At 39.3% G+C, this 11459-nt stretch overlaps 1 protein-coding gene across 1 annotated transcript; it reads right to left on the reverse strand.

Annotated features, from left to right (window-relative positions):
* Nucleotides 1-10235: 10235 nt before the first annotated feature.
* On the reverse strand, nucleotides 10236-11151 carry LOC126092754 (hepatoma-derived growth factor-like). The gene is made up of 2 exons (XM_049908480.1): nucleotides 10778-11151; nucleotides 10236-10530 (listed from the first exon to the last, which is right to left on the reverse strand). Exons 1-2 carry the CDS (start codon nucleotides 11149-11151, stop codon nucleotides 10236-10238), a joined length of 669 nt encoding a protein of 222 aa, XP_049764437.1.
* Between the last annotated feature and the right edge of the window lie 308 nt (nucleotides 11152-11459).

An 11459-nucleotide genomic window follows, 5' to 3' on the forward strand; every position in this document is an offset into this window, starting at 1 on the left:
TTATTGAAATAAAACTACTAATGTTATTTGCTTGAATTGTTGTATAGCATTCCGAGAACACAGCATCCCTTAGGCACCCTACACGAGACGAGTGGGCAAGACCCAACAGATAGTCTGCTTGGTGAGCTACTAACCTAAGAATGGTGTTCCAAGAGAAGGGATATTCTGAAGACAAATGTGCCATGAATTCCATTCTAAGCAAGTTACAGCAGAGATGTAAATGAAGAAGCGCAGCCAGCAGTTGCAACGGCGTTCTTGCAGAATTTTGGTGGCATGTCTTCAAGAACAGAAAGAATCCTCAAGAGACACGACATCAAGTGTGCTTCTCGCCCACCAGCAAAACAGAGAAATTTTTTACGTTCGGTCAAAAACGATCTTTAGGAAACGTATCGTATATAAGAATCCATACCAATGTGAGAAATCCTATATTGGGTAGCTGAACCGTGCAAGAACGTTGTGTAGATCACCATCGTCATTCACGCCTAGGGCAACGCGATAAATCATGGGTAGCGGAGTAGCGGAGCATTGCCTGGATAAAGGGCATCGCGTGTCCTAGGAGAAGACTGAAGTTTTATCCCCAGCGTCATCTTTCTGGATCTGTGCCCTTAAGGAGGCCATACAAATATGTACGGCTGACGAACTTATAAACAGGATGCAGATTTTCAAATAAGCGCCGCCTGGAAAGAAGCACTGGCTGCCATTAAATTATAACACGAGAAACAAGAAGTTCAAATCCATGACTGGATGCAGCGTACTGCTGAGATTCAATTCATCTTTTAACCAGAGGAGCGTCTGGCAGCACAGTCTTCGCCCACATCTTCCCACGCACGCGTAACGCCTCCTCCTGGCCTGATAAATTTCGATGCCGCCCCTCGATTACCATCAGTCACGTGACAACCAGCAGCTACCACCTGCTGAAGATGTAGAACACTTGTATGTATGAAATATTATGGGATCTGCACAATATGATTCGGCGGCAAACATGAGAAGTGTATTTGCAACAGATAAGTCAGCAAAGACTGAAAAAGTCACAACTTATTCACTGTTTTCACTTCAGTTATCTCTGGAATGTTTTAAAGGAAAAGTAGATACATAGCATTGTAAGAATATTTCTTGGAGATAATCTTAATTCTCATCTCCTCTGTGTCCTTAGGAAACTCCCTCCCATTGTTCATGTTGTAAATTCTCTCTGCATGGTGTAGCTGAGTCAGCATTTATGGTTCTGAGGATTTGTACTTTCTCACAATTTTAGCTAAACGTAACTGATGAGAATGGGCTGTTGCTACCTTATGACCATGGAGTTCACAGATGTTTCATGAAAGACAGTTGGAATTAATGCAACAATGATTAATAATACGTTCTATGTTCTGTTTTAGTTGGGAATATTATTAGAAGGAACAAACGAACGCTGGACAACAATGCCGTCAGCTGGTACTTTCACGAGTAGTATAATCACTGTTATTGAAGATGAAATTAATATTGAAATAGGTACATACAATGACTTCCTAGTTATTTCTGCTAAGTATTATTAGCGCTCTAATTACCTAGTGAAGTTTAAAAAAAGTTATGTGTGAGAACTAAAATAACTTATCTATGGCCTGAAATTTTGTTCCACTTCTTATGTATATAGTCACTTCTCCTTTCATTACACTATGTCTGCAGTATTTTAATACTGACTATTATCCTTTTAGGAGCATTGTTCAATTTCTGTGGTTTCCAAATAATGTTTTTTTTCCACATAATACAGTTGTAGAACTATCTTTCGATTTTTCAGTTACATTTAGCTGTATGAGAAGCTCATCTTTCTTATGCAGCATGCTCGTTATGTTTTATAAAAATGTCCAAATGTATTTCAACAAGATGTTCCACAAGTTTAGAAGTGAGCATAGTTTCACTTCGGTGAATTTCGTGTTGCCTTTTGTGCAGAGCTTCCTTCGTCTGATACAAAGAAATAGCTTTGTTTCTACAGTGAGACAAACATCTCAGTATCCTGCACTGTAATGCTGTGTGTGTTACGTATCTGTCTGACTTTTTGTAATGGTTTGCTGATTCACAGTCTCACACAACTTTTCTGTGCTGAAGAATAAATTTTCATTTACTCTGTGACTCGAAAATGTTTATCATTACTTATCATTATTACAAGACTGTTGAGTTTCTAGGATTTTTATTTCAAAGACCTGCAGGATCATTTTGGACTATTATACCGTATTTACAGAATCATTTTGCGCATTTATACACATATAGCTATTTCCAAAATGATTTTGAATTTAAATAATCTTTGATACTTGTTTTAATGAATTCAGTGTTCCGCAGATTAAGCAACGTAGGAAGAAAAATTAAGAGGTAATTTCCTTATGGTTTGATTAAATAAATAGTACACTGACATAATATTAAGAGAAGGATATATAAAAGTCATATGAATTTTTCGTGTTTAATGTTCCTAAAGGCCTGGAAGACAGGAAAATGAAAGATATTTGTCATATTTCCCGATTTAATGAACAATGTCTCAGGAGATGCTCCATTTCGTCGAATAATGTGGGTTTCGTGTGCAGCCAGAACATTTTGAAGGATAAGTGAAGACGGAAATTTACTAAAATAACTGGAAAAATAAATTCTTGTGTCTGTCGGAGCCCTGTTACTTGATTTCAACCGGGAAATATCTGTTCATATTTGCATATAAATTAAAATTGTAAGAAAAGATGAATCGCTGATGTGAGAGAGAATACATTGAGAAAAAAATTTTACACGCTCAAAAATCGTGGAGCAGTTATGTTCCATTATTTCACGTAATAAAATATATTTGCTTTGTTTAATTACAAGGCTATGTTGGAGAAGAAGCCAGTGGAAAACCGCCACAGTTTCTGATATGAAACTCTTGAAGTTCATATACTGTAGTGGAGCGTGTGTCACAGCGCTGTTCCAATACAGACTTTGTACACATCTACGTGTAACGCCGACAGGGTGCCTGCAGGTCTGTTTTCCACGTGGTGTTCGCACAGCTGACGTGCCAATCTTATAATGTCTTCTCTTTCAGTGTATTATACACTTTGTTCTGTGACGATTAACTCAAGCAGACGGTGTTACTGTGACCTCTCAGTTTTTTTTTTTTTTTTTTTTTTTTTAAGAGTATCTTTGTGGGTGCGCACTTAGCGGGAGCGTATGTGACGAAAACGGCTGATCTTAATTTAAATTTTCTCCTGAGGCGTGTAAGTCTCTAATTTCTCTGCGATAACGTTGGAAGCTGAAGAAGTGAATTAAAATTTGTGTTTCGGCTGGGATTCGAACCCAGGTCTTCTTGCTTACTAGGCACACATACTGACCATTAAACCACCACGGCGTTATTGTTAACATAGCTGCACTAACTACCCAAGTCCCCAAGTCAAATACCCTCCCCAACACAAACTCCAATTCACATCTCCCCTTATATTGTCGCTATTGCCGGGGCTCACCGACATTGGAATAGCATCCCAACATTGGACTTAATGGGGAAGTTCTGTACTACATGTGATCGTATAGATCTTAAATTAAATTAAATTTTCCCCGTTACGTCAAATGCTGGGGTACTACTGCGATGTCGGAGAGCCCTCGTAATAGTGACAATATAAGGGGAGATGTGTATTGGAGTTTGTGTTGGGGTGGGTATAGAAAAAAAAATAGAAAGAAAGAAAGAGGGAAAGTCAGAGAGAGAGAGAGAGTACCTGAGCAATAGGATGCGGTTCCATTTGGAACGTATGTAAAAAAAGAAAAAAAGAAAAAACGAGAAAAAAATGAAAAACAAAAAATAAAAAAATTGGATAGTGGTGTAATGGTCAGCATATCTGCCTAGTAAGCAAGAAGACCTCGGTTCGAGTCCCGGCCGCAGCACAAATTTTAATTCACTTTTTCAGCTTCCAACGTTATCGTAGAAGACGGCTGAATTATTTGAAGTTTCACAAGCGACAGTATCCACGGTAATGACAGAATTCACAAAACATGGTGAAACATCATCGGCGAACAAGAAAGTGGGCTAACCCGAAGATGACTGACAGAGATCGACGAGTATAAAAAAGTACTGTGGCTGGACAACATCTGGACAACATCTACATCTACATTAATACTGCGCGGCGCAGGGTACCCTGTAGCACAACTAGTCATTTGCTTTCCTGTTCCACTCGCAAACAGGGTGAGGGAAAAACTATTATCTATATGTCTCCGTACAAGCCATAATTTCTCTCGTCGTCGTGGTCCTTGCGCGAAATGTATGTTGGTGGCAGTATAATCGTTTTGCTGTCAGCTTCAAAAGCCCGTTCTCTAAATTTTCTCGATAGTCTTCCTTGGAACGAAAGTCACCTTCCCTCCAAGGGATTCCCTTTTTAATGTCCGAAATTTCTCCATAATACTTGCATGTTGGTGGAACCAACCGGTAACAAATCTAGCAGCCCGCTCCTGAATTGCTGCGATTTCTTTTAATGCTGCCTTGTGCGGATGCCAAACACTCGAGCGGTACAGTCGTACTAGTGTCCTACATGCGGTCTCCTTTACAGATAAACCACGCCTTCCTAAAATTCTCCCAATAACCAACTACAAAAGCGACTGCAGAGACCAAATTTCACTTGAGTAATATTGTGTCGACAAAAACAGTACAGTGGGAACTTCACAAGGCTAACATTCATGGAAGGGCTGCAATTGCAGAACCTTTAATAACAGACGCCAACGCGGACCTGCGAAAGTAGTGCCATGATTATAAAACCTGAACACTTGATAACTGGAAATCATCGTTTACATTGTTTCCTACAAACGGCTGGATGTATGTGTAGAGAACACCAGAAGGAGCCTACCATCTAGCCCCCCTGCTTCCTTCAGTCAGGAACGGGACAGGTCCCGTTACGGTTTTGGCGGCTATATCGTGGTATTCAGTCAGCCCTATCATTACCCTCACTGGCCGGATTACTGCGAGTGAATATCTCGACATCCTCTGTAGTGGAGTGCTTACTGTCGCTAGCATATTGCTGCCAAACACTACCACTTTGCAAGGTGATAATACGCCCATACACCCACCCAGAAGGTTCTACATCACTCAACCGTTATCGGGAGCATTAGAGCAAAGAATGGGGAGTAGATTTCCAGCACCAACAACGTTGAAGCGAATGGATGATGTTTTGGTACAAGAATGTGACAACATTCCGTTGTAAACCTATTACGCAAAGAACTGCAGCTGTTCTCAAAGCCAATGGTGGCCCAACTCCTTAGTAATGAATAAATATTGTGCATTTGTCAGACTTTGTCCATCCTCTGTAGATAGCCTAACCAACGCGCGATATCCGAGAGCGCCAGCACCTCCTCTTTCGCAGTGCAAATCTTAAACAGGAAAGATGCAAGCTATATTGCACAGTCTTTAACCTGCAATAGGGCCATATTTAAGTGGAGTTAAGATACTCCCTGGGTGGGGTTATTCACTCTTCTACAGTTAATTAAACCATTAAAGATGATGATGATAGGGCGGATCTCTCGCACTAAACTATTATAAATGGAGTACATGAATTTTAACAATTTTAAAATTTGACATTTAAAATGTAAATTATCTTATTAATACCTCTATGATTCTCATACTCGCATATAGCCCTGCAAAATTAATAACTCTTTACATATTGGAATGACAGTCATGATTCACAGTCATCTTACCTTCATGAACAATACGTGGTACTCTTCATCATCCATTGTGATGTCTGTGACCCTCTCAAATGTCTCTCTGAAAACAGCTTTACTCATCCGTTCGTCAGGCGCCATCTGCGACAAGTGAAAGTTAAAGATTTGGCTCAATAAAATACGAAGAGGGAAGTACTCATATTTTTGTGAGAGGGGCAGATAATGACCTTAAATTCATTGTACATCTGCTCGATTGTCTCTTTGCTTATCCGATTTGATAAAGTCGTAATTCTTTCAAATGATTCTGTTTCGATCTCATATCGGGCTGCTAGGGACTCCTGATAACTGAAAAAAGTCACCAGTATAACGCAATATTATGTCAACATCAGTAGCACCGCTAAATATTAAAACAGAAGTAACGTATTGCTTACGCTGCAGTTAACGGGGTTACGTCGAATTTTGCGTCTTGCACCATCCTGGGCTTTTCTTGAAAGACTAGTTACCTATAACTTGTTGCCGCCCACATATATAAGAATATGTAATTCTACTCACAATGAATCAGATGGTGTAAAATCCAGAGACTGTCCCAACTTTCGGGAACTATTATATTTATTCTTAGAATTATGTTGATTTGTTTTGCACAGGTTCCGTGGGTCGACGCGAACGCAAAATACTTGGACGTGGAATAGGTCACTATACAATTAATATCATGTTGATAAAAATTACAAAAAAAGAAAAAAATATTTTTAATGTTGTTAAACAAAAGATTTTTCATAAGATCTACAAGTGAATAGCGGATTATAAGAGAAGGCCGCGTGTGACTCCCGTACAACATGAAAGGAGTGTATCACAAGGAATAATTTGAATACTCGCTTAGAAATCCAGGGTTAGCCTCAGTAAATTTTCAGTTCTCCAAGGAGGCTACTGAAAATGTAGCTTACTGAATAGTGTACTTTAGTGTACAATGGTTAGTAAAATATTATCCGACTAAGAATCGTTTAAACATCAAGTATTCACTGAACGAAAGTTGCAGTTCCTTTAAAATAAATTCATTAGCAACTAATCCCATAAAGGAGTATTTATACAGGCTGACAGAGTTATAATATTCTAAGACCCTTGAAGAAAGGCTTGCGCGAAGCTGGCGAATTGACAGCGCAAAACGTTCCGCCCGACCTTTTCTGGGCTAGCAATATCGTGAAAGTATAGATATTTTAAGCGAGATCATGACTGACCATAGAGTGAAATTAGAGAAATCTGAAAGCTTCCTAATTTCATTGTTGAGCGTCATGAAATTTCTACACAAGGTCCTGATTGAAGTATGTCTGAGACTCTTTTCATCTATGTTCAATTCTAAGAATTCACTAAGGGTGACCTCTCTGATCACTTGATCACCGGGTGGTAATAAAATCTTACTTACTCGAGAATTCCGTGTTGCTGATAAGCAATAACGGCTTCTCTGTAAGCTGCTTTTAGTATAAGTCACTTTTAGCATATGCAAGAAAGAAAACTGGAATCATCTGCCATGTTTAGTGGCAGAGCATATTTAGATGGAAATATGGTTACTTTCCGATGACACTGGAAGAATAGTCTTCTGTATCTTATTTTCGTACAAAAGTTACGTGGTGACGTATGCCCTATTCCGAATAGTTTACGAGATAGAACACATTTAATATCACTTTCGTACGTTTTTCTTGAATGACTCGTAAACCGCACCCTCTATCCTCCATAATAAGCCAGGTCGACAACACAGACGGCACTGAACTGGTAATGGGCTGTGGGCTGTGCTATAGTACACTCCTAGCGGTAGAAATGCGTACGACTCAAGCTCCGCCCATGGTAATCTTATCCTTTTTTTTTAACCAGTAAGCAAAATAAAAGGGTTGCAACTGCAGATTGAAACATATATTATTTCTAAAATGTACTGATCGCTGTTACAAGCGACAGTATGTCGAGAATATGAGACTGCATCTTTGCTGGTGAGGTATATGAGATACGCGTAACGAGCAAACAGAAACACTTCTCAGCCAGGTGGTTGCTGGACGTCATTTTACTTCAACAAACTAGAGAAAGATGTGGAGCAATTTTTACGTTTTGCTTATCTCTAAGTGTGAAATACAGCCCTCTGTATTTATGTCAGCGGTGCAGGAAGCCTGAGCCGTACACAGGACGAGGTGTTGCGTCAGAAATCTTGAATTCATAGCGCGTGTTTTGCCTCTGTGGGGACCTTCAACAGTACAGTGCAAGACTCTGCAGTACTAAAGAAAATTGGTTGTGACTCTTGTTTACATGCATTTTTCATAATATCGTTGTATATTCGACTTTAGATCCTCAAGGATAATCACTATTTTCAAACCAAGTTTTACCTTTGAGGTGAAAACTTACACTGGATATTTGCAATCTCCATAGCACTGGAAACTGAACAATATGTTCCTCGATAGTCTGCAGCTTACAGAAGTCTCCAATTTATGGGTTTTGTTGTTGAGTTTAATTGAATAGGCAATGTGGCTGACATGTTGTGAGACGAATGCAGATAGAACTCAACAGAATGTCATGTGACTAGGGCCTCCCGTCGGGTAGACCGTTCGCCGGGTGCAAGTCTTTCGATCTGACGCCACTTTGGCGACTTGCGCGTCGACGGGGATGAAATGATGATGGTGAGGACAACACAACACCCAGTCCCTGAGCGGGCCCTTAGGATTGAAATTCTGTCGTGCTGACCACTCAGCTACCGGGGGCGGACAGATATAAATGTAAGAAGGCTGAAACGGTAGAGGACTGTAGCTAAATGGAGAAAGACCTACGGGGGTGCAAGGGCATGTAATCGGACCTGAACATGAATCATTCTACATTATTGGATATAAATAGACGTAGAGATCCATCACTGCTAGATTATGCTGTTGGTGACAGATCAGTGGAAATAATAACTAGCATATAAAACTTAGTGGTAACAGTTCGAAGTCACTTAAAGTGGAATGACAACATGAAGGTAACAGTAGCAAAATCAGAAGTCAAGCTGAGGTTCATAAATGTAATTCATGTGTGAAAGAAGTTGCTTATTAAACACTTGTAATACCATGATACGTACTCGAAAATTACGAATAAAGTATCATAACAGCTTCATAGTTAACTGGGAAATTATGAAAACTTGTTGTGGATCGGAACTCGAAGCCAGATTTTCCACTTATCGTGAGTGGTTGCTTTCCCCGTTTTTTTTTTCTTTTTTTTTGTTTTCCTTTCAGAACTAAGGTTTATTGTATTGTCGCTATGCTTAGGTCTTTGTAAGTATTTATGCACTTTCAGCATATTTACTATGCGGATGTAATATGATTACGGCGGCAAGAAATGCGCAGTTCAGTTCTGAACCTCAACATGCTCTCCATTACCCACAAGTTACATATTACAGTCTGCAACTGACAGGTTACCACAATTGATATAAAAACATTGATCAGAACAGAAGAGAAGGCACAATAAAACAATTGGCTGTCAATCACTTATCTCATCCAGGTAAGATTGACTGTTTTAAAAAATAAAACACGTCATATGGTTTGCTAACAAAAGCCTGTTGTCAGGCTGAAATGAAGTGAAAATTAATGTGAACATTAAAAATCATGCATCAAAGTGTAGGACAAGGAGGAAATTTCTGCACACTGCATATGATTAACTGAAACCAAACTCAAGAGTTTAGATACATATACATAGAGATCTTTATTGATTATCAAGATGGGACAAAATTCATATTATTTTACGAAACAATCACCTATCCATAATTTCTTCACTTAGTCTACAATAGAGCATGCAAAACATCATATTGTATTCTTAACTGATAGGACAGCTGGACATAAAAAACAGCCCATACAAATTTAAAGAGCTACAAAATGGCAAACCACTATGAATTGTCCTTTTAACATAGTAAGACTGTTAAAACATTCTCTAGCAAATCAGTTGCTTTTTACATTTTTTTCGCACCTCGTGTTTTTCATGTAACAATTAATACTGTTTATAAGTAGTATGTATACGAGGGTCATCAGTATATAAGAAGAATCAAGTATTTAACAGATTTGAATTTCCAGCATTCCATTACACATAAACAGAAGACTTGATCTCTGAGCTGATTTTCAATCCCCTGATTATTTTGAATCCTGAATGAAGGAATGGACACACTCTGTAGGGAATGCTGTTGTAACTTTCTGAAATTTTAGTTTGAGTTCTGTAAAAGAACTGCAAAATGACTGATTATCAGAAACAGTAAAAAGCGATTCTAACCGGCTGTAAATGTAGGCTGCTTTAGTTATTATTGTGGCTATCTTGGAAAAGAACTGTGCCTTTTGTTGCTCTGAGAAATTCCACTTATCTACATTTCCTACAAAATGATGAAGCCTCCTGATGGTTTCTACTAAAGTCAGTTGCTTAGGAACATCAAGGGATCGATAGACAGACCACCGAGTACATCTAAATGTTGCAAACATTTGTCAGGATCCGCACTCAATAAATCTACACATCCTTTTATTGCACCATCAAGCTATGCCAAGCTAAGTTCTGTTTTGAACCATTTAATTTTACTCTTCCGGCGTTCAATTAAGAGTTGGCCATGTGTATTTTCTGATTCTTCTTCAAGGTATGTTTGCATTCGGAATGATATCACCTGCTTCTATTAAATACTTCAATTTAAGGGCACCTTCAAGAGATTTCTCTTCATCTGTATTTATACGGATGCGAACAGCTTGACCTGATGGAGCATTTGCCCTCACCAACTGCTTCTTTTTCAGAGTTTTCTTAAGATCTTTTGCACCACCTTCTATTTCTGCAATACTTTTCTCAATTTTCACCGAAGGTTTTTGTTCTTGAGAAAATCCTTCGTCAGCAGCAAGTATGGTGGTTTGAATGGCACCTTCTCCAATGCAGCAGCTGCAGCAGCGTCATCGTCATCTGCAAACTTTTTGGCTTAATTTTACGGCCAGATTTTACTTTCAATCTCTGCTCTTTGAGGAGAAGGCTGCATTCCGACAGTGTCTGGAGAGCGCAGAGGTTCTTTGTTCATACACTTCCGGTTACCTGAAGTACTCTGACGTTTTGTTTCCTGTTCATCAGGACCAATTTCAGCCACACGTTTACGCTTCACAGGACGCTTCTTGTCCTCTGCAGTATCAGTCACTGATGGCTTTGAACAGAAGTTCTCGGTGCTTCATCAACGACCAAATCTCCTTCACCTTCACTTTCACCACCTGCACTTTGTGTAGTTGGAATACTACCTGGCATATTTGGAGGTGGAGGATCTCTTCCCTGAATCTGTGCTAGCGCCTGGGTATAATCTTTGCACTTTATTGGTTTTCCATTTTTTTCTTTGTTTTCATAATACAAAAGCAGATCTTCAACTTTACAAACAGCAGTCTCTGCAGTACCATAAAAGAAAGCAGTGTATTTTACATTATTGGAAGTTGACGCCACTACATTTTCCACTCTTGCAGGCCACGGTGGATGTCCACGAACTTTCGCAAAAACCTTGTCTCCTGGATGAAAGGTTTTCATGTCTGAGTGCAAATGTATCAGTCAATCTCCAAAATTTCAGTATCGAAATGTGCGGCTGTATCGCTGCCCACCAGTAGCGTTACTTCTACGAGCCCTTATTAAGACAATTCGCCTGCTTTCACCATAATTGAAGACGTTGCAGTTCAACGAAGACCAAGACGGAGTCTAAACACTAATTCAAATAACTCTTCCGTTCGGCTATTCAAGCACGATTCCAGGACCGATTCAGATCTCTATATGTCCCATTGTCTGCTTTCTATAGTGCTCCCACAATTAGGCTATATGATTCCAGCACAGGGAAAGACTTA

This window comes from Schistocerca cancellata, chromosome 7 (genome assembly GCF_023864275.1).
Source record: "Schistocerca cancellata isolate TAMUIC-IGC-003103 chromosome 7, iqSchCanc2.1, whole genome shotgun sequence".
Lineage (NCBI taxonomy): Eukaryota > Metazoa > Arthropoda > Insecta > Orthoptera > Acrididae > Schistocerca > Schistocerca cancellata.

Excerpts from the sequence above, each read along its gene's own strand:
- LOC126092754 (XM_049908480.1), bottom strand. The coding sequence starts at position 11,151 with ATGAAAACCTTTCATCCAGGAGACAAGGTTTTTGCGAAAGTTCGTGGA. Across the intron at positions 10,531-10,777 it reads ACTTCTGTTCAAAGCCATCA|CTGCTGCATTGGAGAAGGTG; the intron begins GTGACTGATACT and ends ACGCTGCTGCAG.